This window comes from Narcine bancroftii, chromosome 12 (assembly GCF_036971445.1).
Source record: "Narcine bancroftii isolate sNarBan1 chromosome 12, sNarBan1.hap1, whole genome shotgun sequence".
Taxonomy (NCBI): Eukaryota; Metazoa; Chordata; class Chondrichthyes; order Torpediniformes; family Narcinidae; genus Narcine; species Narcine bancroftii.
The window spans coordinates 84,199,315-84,223,615 of NC_091480.1; the positions used below are offsets into that span (position 1 = coordinate 84,199,315).

General features: G+C 39.9%; 1 protein-coding gene across 2 annotated transcripts in view; it reads right to left on the reverse strand.

Moving 5' to 3' along the window:
* Window positions 1-378: 378 nt before the first annotated feature.
* The window catches only part of aarsd1 (alanyl-tRNA synthetase domain containing 1), a 57,305-nt gene continuing 33,382 nt past the window's right edge, over window positions 379-24,301 (reverse strand). For both annotated transcript variants that reach the window (XM_069907308.1, XM_069907307.1), the window contains 11 exons: window positions 21,830-21,958; window positions 20,736-20,895; window positions 18,935-18,992; window positions 14,038-14,194; window positions 12,819-12,935; window positions 9,122-9,252; window positions 8,292-8,358; window positions 5,616-5,707; window positions 4,082-4,136; window positions 2,463-2,557; window positions 379-962 (listed from right to left, as the gene is read on the reverse strand). In XM_069907308.1, coding sequence (XP_069763409.1) covers window positions 824-962; window positions 2,463-2,557; window positions 4,082-4,136; window positions 5,616-5,707; window positions 8,292-8,358; window positions 9,122-9,252; window positions 12,819-12,935; window positions 14,038-14,194; window positions 18,935-18,992; window positions 20,736-20,895; window positions 21,830-21,958 — 1,200 coding nt within the window. In that variant the 3' untranslated portion in view covers window positions 379-823. The remainder of the gene's footprint in view (window positions 963-2,462; window positions 2,558-4,081; window positions 4,137-5,615; window positions 5,708-8,291; window positions 8,359-9,121; window positions 9,253-12,818; window positions 12,936-14,037; window positions 14,195-18,934; window positions 18,993-20,735; window positions 20,896-21,829; window positions 21,959-24,301) is intronic.

A 24,301-nucleotide genomic window follows, 5' to 3' on the forward strand; every position in this document is an offset into this window, starting at 1 on the left:
TATCAACACCCAGCTCATCTATCCTTTAAAATGAAATTCCAGTTTTAAAACAAAAACAAGTATTTAGAAGTACTATATAATGAGCAGCACTGATCTCGGCTACAAAGAAATGAACGTTGGTCTCAAATCACATTCCAAAAGAAAGCCTCATAACTGGAAAATGAACTGGAACAAAATATTTGAAATATAAATATTATTAAGTTTCTCATTAAAGATGCAAATGGCATTGGAAATCATTAAATTCCCCAATAACGGAATAACTGTCTTTGAAATAGCCTAATAAACCAAACTGAGCAAAGATGCTGCATTTCTCTTCATTTAGGATACGAGTGAGCCAAGTGGATTGAACACAGTATTACCCTCTCTTGACTACACAAGTTTCTCTTCAAATGACATTTATTTTGGAAATACATGCAGTGATGAACACAATTCACTCTTATTTAGAAGTGAAATATAACAGCCCGTACAGCAGCAATGGGCCTCGTAGCAGAAACACTATTTATTGCACTGGAAGTCAGGATCAAAATTGTTGCGTGGTTGAGAGCGGAGTGACTGCGGGTCATCACTGGTGCAGAGGCAACTTCACTTCATGTTTAGCCCCAATGACAGTCCAAATACAACATAGACTTAGGGCCAATTAGGAAGAGGATCCCTTCCTGAAGGTAACATCACTTTCCTTTCGAGCCAATTCACGACTAACAGCAAATATACAAGCATGGAACAACAGCAAATGTATGCAAATATTAATTTAATAAAGAATAATTCTTCAAATAAAGCTAAAGTACCCCACATGTAAATTTACACCAGTTCCGACGATGCAAATTCATTCCTCTTTTGTGTCCAGCATCTGCACATATCGCTGCAGAAGAGCCTCCACTTTTCGCCGGTTGCTCATCTTGCTTGCTCTCCCCTGATAGCGACCCTGTTTTCCAGCACCTTTCCCATCGAGGATTTCAGCAACTCTGCGTTTGAGAACCAAAACATCCATAAACTAATCAGCCAGCAAATACTCTCTTCTGACAAGTTTGGTGAAACCAGGCCACTGCTCTTTTCCTAAATTAACAAAATGTTCTCCTGATCTGAAGCATGGCCTATGATAAATTTGCTTCATATTAGCAATCTTTCCCCACCTAGTGTCAATTTTAATCCCTCCTTTGGAATCCCCCCCCCACTGACATGGTTGGTGTAGCGGTTCGCCTTTACAGGGCCAGCGATCAGAACTTGGGTACGAATCTCGCACTGTCTGTAAGGAGTTTGTACGTTCCCCCCATGTTTGCATGAGTTTTCCCCGGGGTCTCCGGTTTCCTCCCACTGTTTGAAATATACTGGGAGTGCAGGTTAATTGGGTGTAAATTGGGCGGTATGGACTTGTAGGCTGAAATGGCCTGTAACTGTGATGTATGCCTACATTTAAAAAAATTTAATTCTTAATTCATAACCCAATTGGATTAGAAATTCCAGTCTCTCCCCCACCCCGCCCCCAAAAACAAGTATTTACAAGAATTAACTATCAATTTCAATTTTTTATTCCTTAAAAGTAGAACCAAGTCTCTGCTTGGTTACAAATGGAAAACTGACCATCTTGTACATATTTCCTATCACTACTTGCCAATTTTGTGCGGTGTTGAAACACTTGCTTTAAATCATTTTTTTTTTATTTTAATGGGGGGAGGAGTGAAAGTTAGAGAGAGCATCTCTGTTATCTGCTAAAGAAATAAAATTAGATGTCTTCTATTCTTCCCTTCCTTCTTACTATTCCTACATTTGTTTAACTCAGTGATTCTCAACGTTTTTCTTTCCACTCACATCCCACTTTAAGTAATCCCTATGCCATCGGTGCTCTGTGATTAGTAAGGGATTGCTTAAGGTGGTAGGTGAGTGGGAAGGTTGAGAATCACTGCTCTCGACCCAATTGTTACTGAAATATTTTGCTTGAGAAAAATTGTCATTGACTCATTTCCTTTGGAGTTACAAAACCGTGCACATAATGAGTCAATTGAGTACAATTAAAACAGTGGTTTTCAACCTTTTTCTTTCCACCCACCTACCAGCTTATGCCACAAGGAACTTCTGGCATAGGGAATACTTAAAGTGGTATGTGAGTGGAAAGAAAAAGGTTGAAAACCACTGGTTTAACTCCAAATTCAACAGACCCATGATTTTGGCATTGTTAAATGGATTCCATAAAGAATTTGGAGACAAATGAGAAGTATATGTTATTTACATAGGAAAGAATATTATCACATGACTGACTAATTCTCAAAGAAGTTCATAGAAGTCAAATTACTTCAATGTTGAGAAAGTCTGGCTTCACAATCAAAAGGCCCATTGCTGTTGTACTGGCTGTTATATATTTTCCATTTCACAAAGTGATTTAAGGCATCATTTTATAAATGATCAAACTGTCATCAATACAACAGCCATTCCGTACGTTGTCCAATGCAAATAAAATAAGGTCTTACTTTGGTCCTAATGCTTCGACAGCATTCACTTGACCAACTAACAAGAATAATCCTGCTCCTTTTTCATCTCCGACTGTTAGGAAGAGTAGTACAACCTGAAGATAAAATACAAAAAAGTGATCTTTCAAGTGCTTGACATTTTCTGGACTTCTTGAAGGCAATTTCTCTGTACACTGGGCAAAAATATGTTCAGCTTTTGGATTTGGCAGGGTTCCATTTTCAGTTTTGCAACAGAGGATTTGGCTCAAAAAAATCATTAGTTTGATCTGAACTCTGATTTCAACTAAGGATTGCACTGGTGTGAAACATTTCTACTTTCCAATTTAACACCAAGTCTGATGAGTTTGTGGTGAGAATTGAAATAAAAAAAATCAATTGAGATTTTCAAACTATTGATTCTTTAAAATTGCCTCCAAAGGAAGAGATGTTTACCATGTCATAGAACAACTTGCAGTCCAGTGACTCACATGACGAGGAGAACCATTCAACAGCAGCTTGTGGGGCAATAGCTGGTTCATTGATGCATTAGGTGATGCATCACCTACGGCTCCTAGAACGCTTCCACCAGCGTTGTCTCCGCTCCATCCTCAACATCCATTGGAGCGCTTTCATCCTTAACGTCGAAGTACTCGAGATGGCAGAGGTCGACAGCATTGAGTCCACGCTGCTGAAGATCCAGCTGCGCTGGGTGGGTCACGTCTCCAGAATGGAGGACCATCGCCTTCCCAAGATCGTGTTATATGGCGAGCTCTCCACTGGCCACCGTGACAGAGGTGCACCAAAGAAAAGGTACAAGGACTGCCTAAAGAAATCTCTTGGTGCCTGCCCCATTGACCACCGCCAGTGGGCTGATATCGCCTCAAACCGTGCATCTTGGCGCCTCACAGTTCGGCGGGCAGCAACCTCCTTTGAAGAAGACCGCAGAGCCCACCTCACTGACAAAAGGCAAAAGAGGAAAAACCCAACACCCAACCCCAACCAACCAATTTTCCCCTGCAGCCGCTGCAACCGTGTCTGCCTGTCCCGCATCGGACTTGTCAGCCACAAACGAGCCTGCAGCTGACGTGGACTTTGACCCCCTCCATAAATCTTCGTCCGCGAAGCCAAGCCAAAGAAGTTAGAAAACGATTGGTGGAAAAATACAAGAAATAGCAGAGGATTTGAACAGGCACAAGGTGGGAAAAGCAAGACATGAGGGCTTTTCAGTCTGTAGGCACGTAACAGCACAATCAAGGAATTTTGCTGCGACACTGACAGTCTAAAAAGGAATGTGCAGGAATTTTGAGTCAATTCCTGCACCGCGATTTATCCTGCGGGACCCCTACAACTTTTTGGAGGAAACCTGCAGAGTAAATTGTACTGGAAAAATTTGTTGTCGGCTGCACCTCCAACCACCGGGACTGTTGCACTCAAGTACTTGCAGTCTAAAAAGGTGCCCAGTGTGAACAACCACACGGGCAGTAATTATGTTAATTTTTTTCAGCAATTTTCCCAACAATACAGTCTTAAAAAAAAACATCAATGATTACCAGGCATACAGTAAAACAACATTAAACTGCAAAATAAACAAAGTTCATAATTTTCATTTTATACTGCTTTAGCAAGGTTCTCTGTCTTACCTCAGTGCTAATTTCATTTGCTATAATATTCATAAATTCATTGTCCCCTTCTTTTCTAAAAGAAACAGAAATGACAGTTTCAAAAGGTACAACTCATTATGGATAACAGTGTAATAAAAAATATTCAGATCTGTAATAAAAATGGACAGTTCTCCTTGCAGCATTGTTGACCAAGTACGATTTACTAAGCTTTACTCTTCTGGAAATTTGAATGCTCACAGTGAACAATACTGTACTAGCTAAAAGTATTACTGGTGACATTACAGCAGCTTTGGAGGGGGCTGCAGTGGCTGGAAGGGTTTCAGTTATCCTGATGCTGGGAAAGGCACCATAAGAATGCAGATCTTTCTCAAAATAAAACACTAGCAACTCTACACTAATTCTGAGAACCCCACTCCAAATGCAGAAGTGCAACATCTTAATTTCCTGCCAGTCATACTGAGAGAAGACCACTTGCTGTGCAAAATGGTCATGGTTTTGTTGTATTGGCTCTGGAACGGAAAGCCTCCTCTGCAACTTTAAGTGAATATTTGAATTTTATATACAGCACAGTAGAAGCCAATTAAACTCATGCTGCCCAATTACACCCAAATTAACCGACAACCCCATACATTTTAGAGGGTGGGTTCCCCATACATTTTAGAGGGTGGGTTCCCCATACATTTTAGAGGGTGGGTTCCCCATACATTTTAGAGGGTGGGTTCCCCATACATTTTAGAGGGTGGGTTCCCCATACATTTTAGAGGGTGGGTTCCCCATACATTTTAGAGGGTGGGTTCCCCATACATTTTAGAGGGTGGGTTCCCCATACATTTTAGAGGGTGGGTTCCCCATACATTTTAGAGGGTGGGTTCCCCATACATTTTAGAGGGTGGGTTCCCCATACATTTTAGAGGGTGGGTTCCCCATACATTTTAGAGGGTGGGTTCCCCATACATTTTAGAGGGTGGGTTCCCCATACATTTTAGAGGGTGGGTTCCCCATACATTTTAGAGGGTGGGAGGAATCTGGAGCACTGGGGAAAATCCAATGCAGACACAAGGAGTATATACAAACTCCTTAGACACCCAATTAACCTGCAACCCCCGTAGGTTTTGAAGGGTGGGAGGAAACCAAAGCGCCTGGAGGAAGTCATAAGGAGAACACTCTAACTCCTTACAGATCACACCAGATTAAAGCCCAAGTCGCCGATGGTGAAAGAGCGGTACGACAAGTGCTACGCTAACCGTGACGCCCAATGTTTTTTTTTGGGGGGGGAGGGTGGATGTTGTGCTCACGAAAGTTAAGCAAGTCTGCAGATGCTGGGGCTGAGTGGAACACACAAATGTGCTGGAGAAACTCAGCAGGTTATGTAACATCCACAGGAAATACAGGGTAACCAATACTTTGGACTTGGTACACCATACGAAGGGTATTCAACCACAAAAATACTCATCAACCTTTCATTGTTTTCAATTAAATAACACAAGAGCTGTGGCCAAAATTCAAGCAATTTTGTGTGTTAGGAAAATCAGTCGAATGCTCATTTACTCACCTATGTAAAATAAATAGCTTGCCCTTGTTTGCATCATTCTTAAAGGTCTTTGCTGTCAACAGAGCCAAATCCCTCAGCAGATTCTGGTTATTCTTCAAGTTTAAAGAAAACATTGTGAACATTTCACCCAAGGGAATAAATTCTCTCGAATAATATTCAAATTAATATAGTTGCAAGTCAGAGTGCAGCTTGTGGTGACAGCCACAGAATACACAGTAACTATAAATAGGAATTATTTTCAAAAGATTTGTTTGTAGTACAGTCACTTTACACTGGGATTTCAGGAGCTGGTCGTCTCAGCCTCAAAATGAACTGGTTCTTTGAATGCAAACTGATTAAATTCCAAACACTGGAATTTCCCACTCACAACACTGTGGGAGAAGCCTCGTCACCAGAGGACTCTAACGGTACAAGAACATAGTTCATTGCCACCCTATCATGTGCAAATGATAATGTTCAAAAAGATGGCCTTGACAGCAATGCCCATGTCCATGAAAAGAATTAAAATCCAATTGGCTTTTGTATTAAGAGGTCTCATATCCTCTAAATGACACCAGTTAAATTATTTGCAAAAGAAAATTGGATGTGATAACAGAGTTAATAGCAGAAAATAATTACACTGGACAACAAAGTTTTTCAAAAGGTTTGTTTCCCGAAAAAAAATTGGAGATTATGATGGGCAACTTCAAGCTGAACACAAAGATAATTTCAAATTTGCTGCAGCACGTAGGAAGTTGGATAGTCAGTAAATTAAATTTTATTGAGTTCAGTATGTTTAATCACATAATGAAGCTGACACATTGAGTTAGTTCAACTGACCGAAAAATATTTTGCCACTGATTTTTGTTTGTACTCAGCATCTCATTCTTCTCATGTCAGTGTCCAACAATAGTCGGCCAACACTGATGGATTCCAGTTGCCCTGATACCGCTTTTCCATGGTTGGAATGTCCTGGTGATATCTTTTACCATGTTCGTCACTGACTGCCCAAGTGTGAATGCAGAAAATATTTTCAATGACATGTTGCACTTCGTGGTTTTATACGCTTCAAGTAGACTTAAGATACGACAGGGCTTCACAAAAATACGTTATAGCTAAGAAAAAGTATGTGATAGGCAAGTTTTATGGTGATTTTCGTGATCAGCAGCCAAAAATCCATAAAATACACTCAAAAGTGTCCAGGATGCAAAATCCAGTGTTATGTCCACTCAATAGTTTGATGTAGATTAGACACATTTTTCAATTGCAAAAACTCAAAACTTGGAGGTAAAATTTACAATAATGTGACAAGACAATGTTTCTACTTCTTCCTACACAGCTGCCCCCATAGCTAGCTGCCCCCATAGCTAGCTGCCCCCATAGCTAGCTGCCCCCATAGCTAGCTGCCCCCATAGCTAGCTGCCCCCATAGCTAGCTGCCCCCATAGCTAGCTGCCCCCATAGCTAGCTGCCCCCATAGCTAGCTGCCCCCATAGCTAGCTGCCCCCATAGCTAGCTGCCCCCATAGCTAGCTGCCCCCATAGCTAGCTGCCCCCATAGCTAGCTGCCCCCATAGCTAGCTGCCCCCATAGCTAGCTGCCCCCATAGCTAGCTGCCCCCATAGCTAGCTGCCCCCATAGCTAGCTGCCCCCATAGCTAGCTGCCCCCATAGCTAGCTGCCCCCATAGCTAGCTGCCCCCATAGCTAGCTGCCCCCATAGCTAGCTGCCCCCATAGCTAGCTGCCCCCATAGCTAGCTGCCCCCATAGCTAGCTGCCCCCATAGCTAGCTGCCCCCATAGCTAGCTGCCCCCATAGCTAGCTGCCCCCATAGCTAGCTGCCCCCATAGCTAGCTGCCCCCATAGCTAGCTGCCCCCATAGCTAGCTGCCCCCATAGCTAGCTGCCCCCATAGCTAGCTGCCCCCATAGCTAGCTGCCCCCATAGCTAGCTGCCCCCATAGCTAGCTGCCCCCATAGCTAGCTGCCCCCATAGCTAGCTGCCCCCATAGCTAGCTGCCCCCATAGCTAGCTGCCCCCATAGCTAGCTGCCCTCATAGCTAGCTGCCCTCATAGCTAGCTGCCCTCATAGCTAGCTGCCCTCATAGCTAGCTGCCCTCATAGCTAGCTGCCCTCATAGCTAGCTGCCCTCATAGCTAGCTGCCCTCATAGTTAGCTGCCCTCATAGTTAGCTGCCCTCATAGTTAGCTGCCCTCATAGTTAGCTGCCCTCATAGTTAGTTGCCCTCATAGTTAGTTGCCCTCATAGTTAGTTGCCCTCATAGTTAGTTGCCCTCATAGTTAGTTGCCCTCATAGTTAGTTGCCCTCATAGTTAGTTGCCCGCATAGCTAGCTGCCCTCATAGCTAGTTGCCCTCATAGTTAACTTCATAGTTAAATTCTTAGTAATGTGCAAGGACTGGACAGGAAACTATAGAAATGAAGCAGGCATTAGTCCCATTTATTTTGTATGGTGTAACCACTGAAATATTTTGGATGTGTATTTCGAAGTGTTAAAGTTCTAGGTGCAAACTATTCCTGCAGTTCAGAAAATGTATTCAATACAATTTTCTAAGATAAAAATTGTTCCTCAAAAAAAAACTTCCTGAAGCTCATTTTTACTTGTTATTTTAATTTTTGGAATACATTATGGCAAAGTCGTCAATCGGAAACCTATGCAATCAGACTGAAATTTCTGCAATACCTTTTGTAGCAACTTAGCTGATTTTTGTAGTCTCTCCACCGCTTCCACATGCTGTGCTGGACCATTTCTGCAAAATTTGGCAAAAATCTCATTATCCAAAGCTGAACCATAAACAGCCATTCATCTGCAAAAGTGCCACACACAATATACATAGCACATTGTGAACAGCTTAGCACTAGGAAATGTATCAAGTCAGAGCAGTGTTAATCCTGTTTCTTCCTTTCAACATTCCCTGAGAGTAATTACAATTTAGGATGCTTTTGAGTTCTGGGCTAAACATTTGTTTACAAAGCTCGTATTTTGCTGATCTCATCTCAACAGTTCCTGACGCATGGCTTTCACATGGCCAACGCCAACTGTTACGATAGCTTTGCCAGGAGCTGTAGCCGAGAAGATACTTAAAAAGTCTGAATGCTGCTACTTTACAATTTTGCCTGTGTTGCAAATATACACGTGTTGATATCATGACACAGAAGCTGGTTACATGCTGTCAGAATGCAAATAACAAAGAGTTACCAATCGAGGTTACTCACAAAAAAACCTGTCTGGTGAAACATAGTTCAGGGTATTTTTACACCGGTACAAAATCAAAGCCACTATGCCTTTCTGATAAGCTCCAAGATGAAGATATATATTCAATTCAATTATAATAGCCAGTCAGAGAAAGTCTTTAAACAGAATGATTCTTAAAAATTATTACATTTCAATTGTATTTCTTCCAAATGATGTGTTTTTTAATAAATTGATACATCCATATAAAGACCAGTACAGTGGAAAAGTAATTCTTGCATCTTTACATTGCAATCTTCTGGAAACAACATTCCACTTACTTGAGAAGCGATGTCAATGCCTTTTCCACCGTCAAGCTTTTCTCTGCATATTTTAGCACTCTGTTCCCAACCAGGAAAAATAAGTTCGTTTTTTTCTTCTTACCCTTTTCTGTCCCCAAAAGTTTAATGACCTAAAGAATGAACCAATATGCACAATTAATTAGAAGCAACACCAACATTAATTCTGTCACTCCCCATGGATACTGCCTGTTCTGTTAATCATTTCCAGTATTTTGTGTCAATTTCCAACTTTTGCAGTACAGTAGAATACTGCCCTTCAGGGGATTGGTAGATGCCAGATAAGTTGAGTTTTCCAGTTGCTTGAGACTCACTTTCACCAGCATGAAGTTTAAAAGTACTATACTGTACTTACACCGAACCATCTTTACTTTCATGAATATATAAACCTTAAAGAATTTTACTTTATTTTCAATCACATTCTTTAAAATCATTTAACCGTCACTACACGGAGCTGCCCGAAAGACAAACAATAACATTGTAGATAATTAACTCCCCCTGCCCCCACCAAGTTTACAGATAAAGCCTTACTAATATACTTAATAACACAAGATAAAGACTCTTATGAAGCAGGGATAAGGAGACACTTTAAGAGAGTCACCCCAATGGTGAGTGGCATCAACTACCTCTTCATAATGGAGACACCACTTTATTCAAACACAACTTTAGTTAACAGATGATATGAGCAAAGCACGACTAAGGCACTCCACTGGCTAAATATTTTCTCCCATCTTTACCAAAGGCTTATATGTTACTTCAGAGAACATTTAATTTTACAATTTTAAACTTTCATTTAATTTTTTTAAATTCTTGTTTATTGCAAGTATGTATTTATTTTCGGCTTTTTTTGCCAATTGCTTGAATTCTGGATAACAGGGGTTTTGCTGTACAGTATTTTGCTTTTTCTGGAAAAACAACCAACTGAAAAACCTCACAAAGATAAGCGTATACAGAGCCGTTGTCATACCCACACTCCTGTTCGGCTCCGAATCATGGGTCCTCTACCGGCACCACCTACGGCTCCTAGAACGCTTCCACCAGCGTTGTCTCCGCTCCATCCTCAACATCCATTGGAGCGCTCACACCCCTAACGTCGAGGTACTCGAGATGGCAGAGGTCGACAGCATCGAGTCCACGCTGCTGAAGATCCAGCTGCGCTGGATGGGTCACGTCTCCAGAATGGAGGACCATCGCCTTCCCAAGATCGTATTATATGGCGAGCTCTCCACTGGCCACCGTGACAGAGGTGCACCAAAGAAAAGGTACAAGGACTGCCTAAAGAAATCTCTTGGTGCCTGCCACATTGACCACTGCCAGTGGGCTGATAACGCCTCAAACCGTGCATCTTGGCGCCTCACAGTTTGGCGGGCAGCAGCCTCCTTTGAAGAAGACCGCAGAGCCCACCTCACTGACAAAAGGCAAAGGAGGAAAAACCCAACACCCAACCCCAACCAACCAATTTTCCCTTGCAACCGCTGCAATCGTGTCTGCCTGTCCCGCATCGGACTGGTCAGCCACAAACGAGCCTGCAGCTGACGTGGACTTTTTACCCCCTCCATAAATCTTCGTCCGCGAAGCCAAGCCAAAGAGAGAAGATTTTGCTTTTTAGTAACAAAACTAATCTGTGATCTTTCGATTTCATCAGTTAACTATGTCTCAATCCCATGAAGTCTCTTTTGCCTCCCTTATTGTTAGATGTTCAATATCGATTAGATGGAAAGATGCTGTCCCTCCTACATATACTCAATGGCATGGCTATCTTTGAAGAAAAAAAATCAGATGTTCTTCTACTGTAACAGAAGAACTGAAGAATTTATAACTTCGCTTGGATCTTGCTTTGAGTTTGTGGTTTCTTTCAATGGTAGTGAAATTATTTGTACTTACCAGATAGTTTGAGAAGGGAAGGGATTAGAATTTGTCGTATAGTATAACAGTTTTTTTTTTAAATCTTTTTAAAATTAGCCACATGTTGTAATTGTTTAAATGTTTGCTACATTTTTCTGCTCAACTGTTATGATATTGAAATTTCATCAGTTGAGAGGTGTCATCAACTCTGGTGGAACAATGATCGAGAAGTCAGTAACTTCATTATGACATTGCATTAGATTTTGTTACAAATGATAAGAGGGAGCCTAATACAGAGCTCAGTCCAGCTAAAAATAGTTTTCATAAATTGTCCAATTCATTTGGATACGATAAAAAATGTTAATGGATAATATTTACTTATGAATACATGTGGAAATAATTTATCTGAAAAGACAAAAAGGCAAGGCTTCTGCTCATTGAATAAAAGTGAAATTGATGGTTCCTTGTTATTCAACCTGGCTATCCAAACCAACCCCTGGAAGTCGAATTTTCTTTTTCTACCTGCACATACCGTATATGCCAGCGTATAGCAGGATCCTTGAAACTTCAAAATTGTCACCTCAAAATCAGGAGTTGTCTACGTCGAGTACAAAATCCAAACCTAGACAGCGATGATTCAACGCTGCTGCTATCTTCCCATTGGCTTCAATGCAATCTTGCGCATGTCCTGTTAGTTATCAATGAAGTCTCAGCGCTCCTCCACGGGCTCCATCTGCCTATTTTCAGCTGTGTACAGGCTTTAAATGGCCTGTTACAGGAGGCGACGGTGGTTTATTTTAAAATATGCTAATAAAATTAAAATCTTTACAGAGCTATTAAAATATTGTGATTTCCCACTAACAACATCCACTGGTCAGAGGTAAGTGCCAGATTTGGGGTGGGGGTGGCTTGCCTTATACAAACTCACAAAGCAAGATCCAAGCAAATTTATAAATTCTTCAGTTCTTCTGTTACAGTAGAAGAACATCTGATTTATTTTTTTTCCTTCAAAGATAGGCCATACCATCATATCAGATACCCATTGAGTACACATAGGAGGGACAGCATCTTTCCATCTAATCGATATTGAACAATAAGGGAGGCAAACCTACATTTTAGGTGGAAATTCTGGGGATCGTCCTATACAGAGTCAGCCTATACACTGGCATATATGGTGCATCCATTTTAGATTTTTCCCCTAGCCTGATTGTTGAAATTTTATCATTTTCACATCAAACATTCAATCACAATTTTAGAAATGTAACAATGAATTAGTAATGACATCTGAGGGGGGGAAAAGTCATTTGACTATTCAACCATTTGCATCTGAACAGCCAGTGGGCTGATATCGCCTCAAACCGTGCATCTTGGCGCCTCACAGTTCGGCGGGCAGCAACCTCCTTTGAAGAAGACCGCAGAGCCCACCTCACTGACAAAAGACAAAGGAGGAAAAACCCAACGCCCAATCTCAACCAACCAATTTTCCCTTGCAACCGCGTCTGCCTGTCCCGCATCGGACTTGTCAGCCACAAACGAGCCTGCAGCTGACGTGGACTTTTACCCCCTCCATAAATCTTCGTCCGCGAAGCCAAGCCAAAGACTAGACTGAATAATTGCTCCCTTATATTAACTTTTTTTTGGTAAGTTAGTACAACAGTAATAAGCTTGGAATCATGGACACTTGAATTCATTTCATACTGTTTAATGGTGATGAAAATTGCTTCTCATTATCCGACGCAAAACCACTTCAAAGTCCCTGAACCTCATTAACAGGTCTTACATGCAATAAACTAACTCCATTATTTATTAAAAAGTAAACAAAAATTTTACTCACCTGTAAGTGGCTAAGATTTGATACATGTGTTCCACAACACATATTTGCATCAATTCCTACAATATCAATAATTCGGATTGGGCCCGCGTGATCATCTGGTAAATCTTGACTTTCAATCTACAAAGCAAACATTATGAGCAGAATTCAAAAACAAATACTGAAATGCTCAGTGGCAATTTACTTATTTATTTTTAAAAACATGACAGGTTTAATACATTGCACACTGACACTATAGAACTTAAAGCCTATTTTCTAAGGTTTAATACTATTGTCCTCTAGCTAAAGTATGACAACTGCTCAGCTTCTTTCCAATAAAAAAATGTTTTATGTACATTTAACAAAAGAAATCCATTTGGTTATTGGAAATAACCATACTACAACATTACATTAGATTTGGTCACAATTGATAAGAGAGGGAGAATAAGTCGCACTCCAACACAAAAAACAGAAGTAGGCCATTTGGCCCTTCAAATATGTCCTACCATTCAGCATCATCAAAGCTGATATGCCCCAGGCTTTCATTTGCTTTTCTGTGCCAATTTCCCATCACCCTCAAACTGATGACCTTTCAAAAATCTACTGAGCTCTTACATACTGCCAGTTATCTAATCTCCTCAGTCCTCTGGGCAGAGAATTCCAGACATTCACCACATTCTGTAAGAGGAAACTTCTATGCACCAATTTTAAATGGGGGCCACCCCTTATCTAGTATTTATCTGTTCAAGCCTCATGAATGTAATAATTACACTTCTATTCACCTTTCATTTCTTTTAGACCCCAGTATTTTTAAACTGCTGATATGGTCTTTACTGTATGTTTGAATGTAATAGTCGATACCATGTAAAAGTCGACCAGTTGCATTTTGGGCCCCAAAATTTGCTATTTTCCATATTACAAGTAAAAGGTGACTCCCCTACTTTAGGCCCCTGACCGTCCACTCACCAGAGCTCCCAACTCCTGGCCATGGACTCCTGCCTGCCCATCCGAGCTCCTGATTCCCCGACCGCAGATTTACAACATTATCTGGCTGCCCACCCAAGCTCTTGATACCTCAAACAATGCAGGTACTTAACGGAGTCAAAAGTAGTATGCATGTAATAGGCAACCCCTTAAATTTTACCCTAAAAATTGGTCCACAAAGCACGTGACAATAAACTTTCGATTGAACATAATACAGGGGAAGCAATAATGAAACCCAAAATCTCTCTCAATTATTTACCTGTTGCATCTCAGGATCGTCCACTGATATGACTCGTACATTGACTGGAATGTGTTCCCTTATTTTCTCATTTGTTGCCTTCTCCAGAGCTTCAACCTGCTCACTAGACATCGAGGTTGTGTCCAATTCAATGGAACTGCGCTGTCGACCCATCTCCCTGCAAAACAGATTACCAATCTATTGTCTCACAATTCTTTGCACTAGAAAATTAATTACATTCATTGTCTTCAGAAAACTACTGGGAATTTTGTTAACCATTATTCATTAGCTCAAGACCAATTCTTGACTTGAGGTCAGTGGTTACCAATTTCAGGTTTTATTACTGGGCAATTAATTACATTACATTTTGGACGTATTCTGAGATGCATGATGACCCTTTATGGGTGGAAATGGAGAAGAATTTGGTTACAGGATACTCTTAAACTTCTCTATTAGATACCTCTCTCCCTTTGCATTATCTAAAGTATATAAAGTACAGACATACAGTAAGGATTTGGTTTTAACTTCTTAAAGTTTTCTTTTAATTTAAATCATTTTGTTTAGTCTAGTAAAATTTAATCCTATTATTTTTTAAGACATCATCTGATCAAGCTTTGGCTCTATGGAAGATAAAGGAATAATAATAACCTTCCTTGATATGTTTGAAGGAAATTGTTTCATGGCATTTGATCAATTAGCTGAAAAGTTCCATTTGCCTCAGGCATATCTTAGATATTTTCAAGTTAGGAGTTTTCTGCACTCTTTTCTGCCAAATTTTCCATTTGCCTTTTCAACTAATTTGATGAATTCTCTTCTTCAATTGAATCCTTCCCAAGAAGGATTGATCGGTAATATGTGTAACAGCTTACTAAATTTACATTCAATGATAAAATTAAAGGTGCTTGGGAACCGGAATTTGAGCAACGACTTTCTGATGATTTAAGGGAAAGAATTTTTCAACTTGTCAATACTTCTTCAATTTGAGCCAACACTGATTCAGTTCAAGGTTGTGCATAGGGCACATAGGTCTAAGGACACAGATTGGCTCGTATTTTTCCTACTGCAAGTCCTATTTATGTTAGGTGTAAATCTGAAGAGGCCACTTTGACTCCTATGTTTTGGTCCTGTACAAAGTTAGATAATTTTTGGCAAGGTGTTTTTGAAACTTTAGCTCATAGGTCGGCAAACTTTTTAAGCCATCAACCTCATCGACCCCAAAGCATGTATAATAAATAAATATAACCGATGATAAATTTCTCTATATATTTATCAACCCCCAGGGATCGATATAGACCACTTTGCTGTCCCTTGCTTTAGCTAAAGTGTTGGACCTAGATTTACAGCCAGACTTGCAGCTATTTTTTGGATCAACAGTATTGGGATCAGGCTTTGCACCTGCTTCAGCCCAAAGGTGCAACCTCTTATTGCCTTTTCAATATTGATGGCAAGGAGAGCTATATTACTCAAATGGAAAGATTGCAACCTGCCTACTTTACTTCAATGGCTTTCCTCCATTAGGCCATGGTACGATCGATAAAAAAAATTACAAGTCAAACATTTATTACTCCCTTTAACGTTGAAAAAAACCTGCCGACCATTTATTCAATATTTTTGTAGGACTCAAACTAATCAACTACACTGAACCACTTCCAGTTTTTTTTTCTGCAAGTGCGTTGAGTTTACTCAGGAAGAATCTCTTTTCTACTTTGAACTTACTCTCAGAATGGATTGACCAGTTGATGTTGTTTTTTTTCTGGGGGGGGGGGGGCGGAATTTTATCTTTTTTTTCTGGGGGGGCGGAATTTTATCTTTTTTTCCCCTCAGAGTTAGATTTTTTTTTAAATTTATAAATTAACTATTTCCTTACTCAATTTAACTATCAATATATGGAAATGTTAATTAATTTGAAAGTTATATTCAAGGACAATGTATATTACTTTTTCAAATTTTCTGTATATTATTCTGCTTTTTTGCGTAATATTAATAAAATAATTAAGAAAGAAAGAGGAGAGTTGCATCACTAGGGTTGGTGTCATCCCTACACAATGAACGGAGGGTACCGAATGTAGAAGAAGTTTGGGGGTGGTGGTGGTGCTCTGACCGGAGAGCATTAGAAGGTTCAAATGTAAATTAACAGAATTTTAGCCTTGTAGGTATATTGATACACGCAAGTTGGACTTAAGAAAAATGTTTTTTGTTTTTATAACGAACTACAGGGATATTTTTATTAAAAAATAAGAAATTTCTGCTGAAACACTGCACAAAAATATTTCGTCAGTCATCTAGATATCACCTGGTGCAGTCCACACCCCCCTCATGACGCCAGTGTCTGAGGAAGTACCATCATACAAAAGGCAAGTAGATTCATGATAAACACTGTCCAAGTGATCCCTATAAGCACTAGACAAAAACTTTCTATGGTTTTTATTTCAGTTTCTAGGTTTCTCTTTGACTATCTTTTTGGAAGATAAGAAGGTTGGATGAACAAGGAAATATCTAGTAACGAATTTCTTCAGTGAACTGTGGGATGGTTAGTTTGTGAAAATATCCTTTTTTTTAGAAAAAAAAATCCAAATTGGGTTCCTCAAGCTGCAGAATATCAGTTTTAAAAAATAACCTTTTACTTCAAACTAGTATTTACATGAAGGCTTTGTAAAGTAGGTATTCCATGAGTAAGATTCAAAATCATTCTTGCTTTGGCTCTATTCCCAAACATTTATCTCTCAAGTTGGAGTTATGTTCAAGACCACACCCTGAAAATTTCCTCTGGAGCATTCCTCACCTTCAATGAGATGGCACCACCAAACACCTGTTTTCACAGGTTCCCTTGTCAGCATTCCTCAGGGACTTTCCTTTCACAATTCTGTTCCCCATCTCCACAAACAATACTACTCATGCAACTGCAAGAGGCAATCTTACCTCATCTCACCTTCAGTGAAGCAAAATTGACTTGCACTTCTTCCAATCTATTGTAATACATTTGATGGTTTCCTCTACATTGCAGAAACCAAGTGCTTCCATTCACTGGTCACCTCAGTCCTCCACTCCACTCTCTCTCTTCTGACTGTGATCCATTACAATGCCCAATGTAAACTTGAGGAACTACTGTGGGTAGTTACTGCCTCACAAATCTGGTGAGCTAGGTTCATTCTACCTGCGGTTTGTATCCCAAATATATGAGTTGCCAGGTTAAATGGCCTCTAAACATCCTCTTCAGTGTTTAGGATAATGACAGAATCATTTGGGTTTTAAATGCAATGTAGGAGAATAAAGGATGCTTTGATAATCGGTGTGAACTCACTGGGCTTGAAGCATCTGTTTCTATGGCACATAATCCCATGACTCGATGATTTATCTTCTGTCTAGACATACTGCTTCACAACTCAATAATGCATTCAACAAATTCAAAGAATGTGCTGTTCCTGTCTGTTACACACCATTTCTGTGATCCGGTCATCATCTGTTATAGTAACTCACTTTTACTCTCTCCACAGATATCTCCAGCATTCTCCTTTGGGTTTCAGGTTTTACCAACTGCGTTTCTTTCACATCTTAATCCATTCACAGCTTTTTTTTCCCCCATTTACTGCTCTTATTAATTCCCTTCTTAAAGATCCCTTGGATTGAGGATGACTTCCTTCCTTTCTGGTCAACAAGGCGAGTGTGGGAACCACAGACTCTTCCAATGAAGACTACTGAACAAACACTTTACTCAGTCTTCCTTACCAGAATGGTGCATCTCACCTCCAGCAAACTTCCCAGAACTAATGCGTGGCTCTCCCATCTACAATATCCCCAAGATTACATATACCGATCTATACCGTTGTTGACACTTTCAGTGAAGCCCAAGACAGACAAGTCTTAGACTCAACATCTGCAAGTCCTCCACCAACCTAGAGCTGCTTCACCATGCTCCCCTCCTCATTAACCCAATAATTAGATCGCTCTACAAGCATTGGGATCACTCTTGCATTGCTCGCCTCAGAGACATACGCTTGTTCTTATCAACTCAATCTCCCACCAGTTCTGAAACCCAAAACCAACACGCTTCAACGCTTTCCCAGTTCTGACAAAGTCTTAAACCTGAACAGTACCCCCATTTCTCCTTCCAGATATATGCCTGTCCTCATCAGTATTCCCAACATTTTTGTTTTTATTCTAAAAATGTTACTTTTTTTTTCAAACCCATGTTTCGGCATCCTTACAAAGCAGAGTTTTCTTTGCAATCAGGACGATTGGGTCAGGATGACCACTGGAAAGTACAATAAATTTGTTTTTGGATAGCCCACCAACCATATCATTGCCCATAATTTTGGCAAGAAAGTGAAGAGAACTTTAAAAGTACAGCCTCACACTTGGAAGGCTTCAGTCCTTAGGATGGTAGATTACAAACAAAAGCCATAATTAAAATTATTTATCCAAGGAGAAAAGACAAAGGATACATGACTCATGCCTATAAATAGTGAACGGTATTAATAAGGTTTAGGAAAGTCTGACACCGAACACAAATGTAATCAATTTATTCTATTGACTTCAACAAATCTATGCTTTAAAAGTTGCCCATTTTAACCATAAGTGTCTCCCAATTTTTCAAGTGAATTTTACAATGAGTATTGCATATTTATCTCTGCAGCAACACTTTTTTTGAGGAATTAAAGCTGGAAATATTAGCAGCATGGCTAGAAGCTGGAGAAAGAACCAGGTATGGGAGCAACAAATGGGATGAGAAAGGCCAGAGATACTGACCCTAATGTATTTTCCGCATTGATAAGCCTTAGTATGTTGAGCAAACTGAATAGGCTTTCCTCAATCACAAATAAAGATAAATTAAATATCAGTTAGATAAACCTGAGGAAGAAATTAGAAGCAATTAGGAATTGGTTCTGAACACAATTACAATTTGCTGGTTTGTGCTTACCAGGAGGTTGTTTGGAAACCAAACATTGATTCTGCTAAAGCTGAAAGCAAATGTTGCCCTAAAATACAATGAAAGATTCACAGTTATTATTAGAAATATAAATAATAATCTAGTACATTAGTGACAACTAAAAGTCCACAAAGTTAAAATAAAATATTAATGGTCACTGCTCAGTAATTAAAAGTGATACATTTTTATTGAAGAAATAGGTCCCAAAATCTGCAGGGCAAAGCCTTCAAGATGTAAACATCGAGATATACTCGCTCCAAACCTCCACTGCCAAGTTGAAGTTTCCCAGAACTACTTTCCGGTGCAATTTTTCCAAATATCTCAGCAAACTTTCCACCTGTTAAAATTACCTGAACCCTAAACATTGCCAATTCCTTCCTCTCCACAGATGCTGCTCAATCTGCTGAGCTCCTCCAGCAGCCATTTGCTCCAGATTACAGCATCTGCAGTTTCCTACATCTTCATGAAGCAAGCGGGAAGAGATCAGTGGGGTAGGAGTGGGCATGGGGAATTCAACCTCAAAGGAAGTCTGGGTTATCACAACTCCCTTGCAAGTTCATTTACTGTCATGTGTACAGAGGTACAGTGAGAAAATTTGCTTTGCAGGCTGTCCAGCTAGTCAATTTATACATAGTACAGCAGTTAAAACAGTAGAGCTGCTTAGGGTCGCATGTGGCATGATAAATTCTTCAGGCTTCTGTGGAAAAAGAGGCACCAGAGAGCTTTCTCAGCCATGACGTTGACTGGAGATGTGTATCCCAAAGAACTTAAAAGGTGTTTACTATCTCTACCTCAGCTTCATTGATGCAGTCAGGGGGATTTCTCTTTTGGAGTTCACTAACATTACAATATTGGAGAGAAACATTCAAGTCTTCAGTCAGTGTGATTGTAGTATAAACAAGAAATGCTGTTAAGAACTTGGCAGATCACACAGCGTCCATTGGAGAATCCACATTTTGAAGGAAGACTCAGGCCCAAAACATTGTTTTTTTTTAAACCTTTACCTCCTATGGACGCTGTGTGATCTGCCGAGTTTCTCAAGCATTTTAGTTTTTAAAGCTGGGTTGGACTTCTGAGAAGTTATTCCTGAAATATGAGTGCTCACAGGACCCAGCGCAACTCGAGTTGTTGGCTAGAATCCAGCTAAAGTTATGAAGTGAATCAATTTGTGCAGATTTTTAAGGCAGCCACCATAAAATGCAATACTTTTCTCAGTAAATAGTGCAGAAAAAATTATGCTCAGTCTCTCCCTGGGTAAAACAGTGAATCCAACAGCAGAATGTCAGAACAGACAGGCTATAAATTTCATCCTTCTCCAGCTCAGCTCCTTCACCTGAAATTCAACATCTTCCCTTGATGAATGAACTTTTCACTGAATTAACGACTAAACAGAATTCCTACTGAAATACTGATTTGCAATCAATCAAAATAAAAGCTTTGATCATTTTCAAAATTCAGTATCTGGTGCTTTAACACTACAACTTAGTGCAAGGGCAGCATGCTCAGCACAGTGCAATGCTATTACGTCATCAATGGCCTGGTTTGAATCCAGTGTCATTTGTAAGGAGTTTGAGTGGGTTTCTTCTGGGTGTTCCAGTTTCCTCCCACGTTCCAAAGATGTAGAAGGTAGGTAGGCTGATTGGTCAGGTGGGTGTAATGGGGCAGTGCAGTCTCACGGACCAGAAGGGCGTGTTACCATGATGCATCTCTAATTATAAAAAATGACCAATATATCATTTTTTTTTAAATGTAGATACCCCTTGCAACTGTATGCGTAGGATTAACTGAGCACCTGAATGTTGCTGCATGTGGTCAAATCGTCTTTCCCAGTCGATCTTCAGCTGAACCTTAGACAGTGGCTCCAAGGGCGACTGCACAAAGTGAACAGCCTCAGCTCCACGCCGCGTCACTCTTAACACAGGGGTATCGTTAATGAACCCACGATCATCGGGCTTTAAAAATTAGATCATAACAGTTTAGAGAAGCATTTTCAATTCCACCAATACTTGAAGCATTCTTTACTTTTTGAATAATAACAAAATTATCGGCAAATTTATCTGAATAATTAAATATCCTCACACTATCTTGCTGATCAATAACACGCGAACCAAAGGTAAAAATTGGTTCGTGCCATCAATCTGATCATGAGTCAGCTTTTCCATTGTTGGTTCTAACTTTAGTTTATTCCATGAAATAAAACTCAACATTTCAAACACATCATAACTTTACACACGCAAATACTGAAAGATCATTATTAAAACTGAAAATAAAAATTTAGAAAGCAAACTCCACGTTGAATAGCAAGATTACATTAAACATAAATTTGTTATCAGGTCAGGTTTTAAATCTGCTTTACATTACCAGGCCATGAGATACTGTCATTTTAAATTTAACCAGATAGCGCAGTAACAGGACCCTCTGGCCCATGAGCCCTTGCTGCCAAATTAAATGGAATTGACCCCCAACCCCCGTCCATTTTGAAGGATGGGAGGAAACCCATGCAGACATGGGGAGAACGTACAAGCTCCTTACAGAGAGAGCCGGATTTGTTTTCTTTCATAAACCTACAGGATTTGAACCTCAATATTTATTACTCACCTGTTAACTCCCTTGATCAAGTGGTGATAAGCCACCTCTTTAAATAACTTCAATCTTTTCCTGAAAAAGCAATTCCCATAGTATTGGTGGGCATGGCTTTCCATAATTTACATGCACTGGCAATGGATGGGGAGTGACTTGAAGGGCAACTTGGGGGCAATGACAAATACAATCATCTTGCATGAATTTAGTATTGTGATTTTTCTCTTTTGAATTATCCATATACATTTACACTAAGTAAAATCGGCTTAAACAGTTCAACTCTTTGAGAAACAAAATTCTTCTGACCTGTCCACCTCCCTCTGGAAATAGCAACGTGTCCTCCAGGATCACATTAAACCCTTTCAGAGTTTCATCTTTCCCATTAAATGTGGTCGTTAATTCCGCTGGAGTGCATGATATCACAGTCGTCTCAAACTGGAATGAAAGGCAATATGTAAATAAAACATGAACGAGAGAATTTGGGACGTGGCAGCAGCACAAAACCATGAGGGTAAAAATGAAAATATTCATCTGCAAAATAGGAAATATTATAAAAGTAGTCGCCAGTTGTAAAAGTAAAGATTATGCACATCCATTCCATTGAAGTACAAGATATTTGATATTGGAAAAGGGGGAACAAACTGGAAGAACTACGTGGTGCTCGAATGATCAGCAGAATTTTTGCAAAACTCAATCTGAGAAAATGCAAACAGGACATTAAACAATCCCATTGTGATGGAACTCTAAGTATATTCTCACAACCTGGATGCAAATGCTTGCAAACATCACTCCATCATTTGCAACAAGAGCATTCTCAACAAAATCCAGCAAACCTAATAGCAATTATTTGAAGTTGCATTACCACTTCCCAGTCCATGCACTCAACTTAAAGCAAGCTCAACCCTGACAGAGCTCCGAAAAACTGACTAACGGTATGGTTGCTGTGCAGGAATGCATTGGTGGTCAATCCCCAGGACCATAAGAGTGGCAGAGAGGATCACTGGGGTCTCTCCATCGGGAATGTTGTCTGAAGAGGGCACGCAATATCATTGAGAATCTCTTCCACCCCACACACAGCATCTTTCAGCTGCTCCTGTCGATACAGGGGTATCAGTGCCAGCACCACCAGGCTGAGAAACAGCTTCTTCCCACGGGCAGTGAGAATGCTGAACGACCAAAGGAACTGCTCACACTAACCATCTGAGGCTCTCATATTCATGAAATAATTTGTATATATGAATTCTTGTCCTGTATGTGTATTATGTCTGGTTGCATGTCTGCATGTTTTGCACCAAGGACCGGAGACCTCTAATTTTGTCAGGTTGTGCTTTTAATCATAATAAACTTGAACATGAACTAAAATTCAAGAGGGAATAATAAAAGATTTTGTGCAAAATGGGATCCAGAAGGTCCCTAGGCTCTGATCTTTCATGCATCCCTGAACTGAATCCACATACATCATGTCACAAATGACTACATGATGCACTAATGCAAAATAAAAATTCCCCGATGTGAGGCTATAATTACATCAGATACATTGCACAACCTATATACAAGGGAGATTGCCATAATACAGCACACCATTCCTGACTCATTGTTCTTAAACAAATGTAAAATTAGTTATTCCTCTGTATCTACAATATCATGAGATGATCGACGTACACAGTTAATAATGTCTCCTGCCACACTAAAGCTGATGGCCCTCAGTATTTTGTTTATATTGCAAAGAGTTGGCAGTGCTGGGTGAGTTAATCGATGTTTAAATGCAGTAAAAACACAAGCAAAGAAACAAGAAAGGCTTCAGATGCACCAGATTGTTCTCAGACATTATAAGAAATGAATACTCAGAAGTAAAATAATGGCTCCACAAATTTTGCAGAAAAACTCAGTTGCTAATGTGTTAAGTTTTAGGACCAGCTTCATCCTCTCTATCCCCAATTTATTTTTAGGTCTAATTTCAAAAGGTCATATAAAAAAAATTGAGTCCTTGTTCTTACTCCGTACTGGTGGGAACTAATATGGAAATGGTACCTCGATCAATTGAGAGCAGTGAGTGATCCTATTGCCACGCCCACCTCTCATAACTCCATTGAGATTCCAAAACTTACCTTTGACGTTCCACAAATACCTTCGGAAACCGTGTCTCCTTAAATGTTGACATCTCAAAGAAAAGAAAATTGTTTTTCGGGAAATAAATTATTATCTTTTGAACAAATGAAGTACAAATATGGTATAACTCACGGTACAATGTTTGCATACCACCAACTGAAAACCTACTTGAAGGACAAATTGGGAAGCAGGATGAGGTTACCAGAAGGAAGCAGTTTTGAATATGTGATTACAGACAATGATAAAAGATTTATAACAAACATGTACATCAAACTGCAAGAGAAAGAGAACGAGGAAATAAGCTGTAAACCCAAACAAAAGTGGGAACAAGATCTAAACATAAAGATAAAGAATGAAACATGGGAAAAGCTATGCTCCGGAACTATGAGAAATAGAATAAAAACAAGGTTACTCATGATACAATATAATTGGTTACACAGGCTATACACCATGCCCCAAAAGTTAAATAAATGGGACCCAACAGTATCGGACAGATGTTTTCACTGTAAGAAGGAAACGGGAACAACAGTACATGCAATTTGGGCATGTGAGAAAGTGGGAAAGTTTTGGGAAGATCTAAATCAGATATTAAATAAAATCACAAAAAGCAACATACCAAAAAATCCAGAGATCTTTCTTCTAAGTAATACAATAAGTAAAGAACTTGTC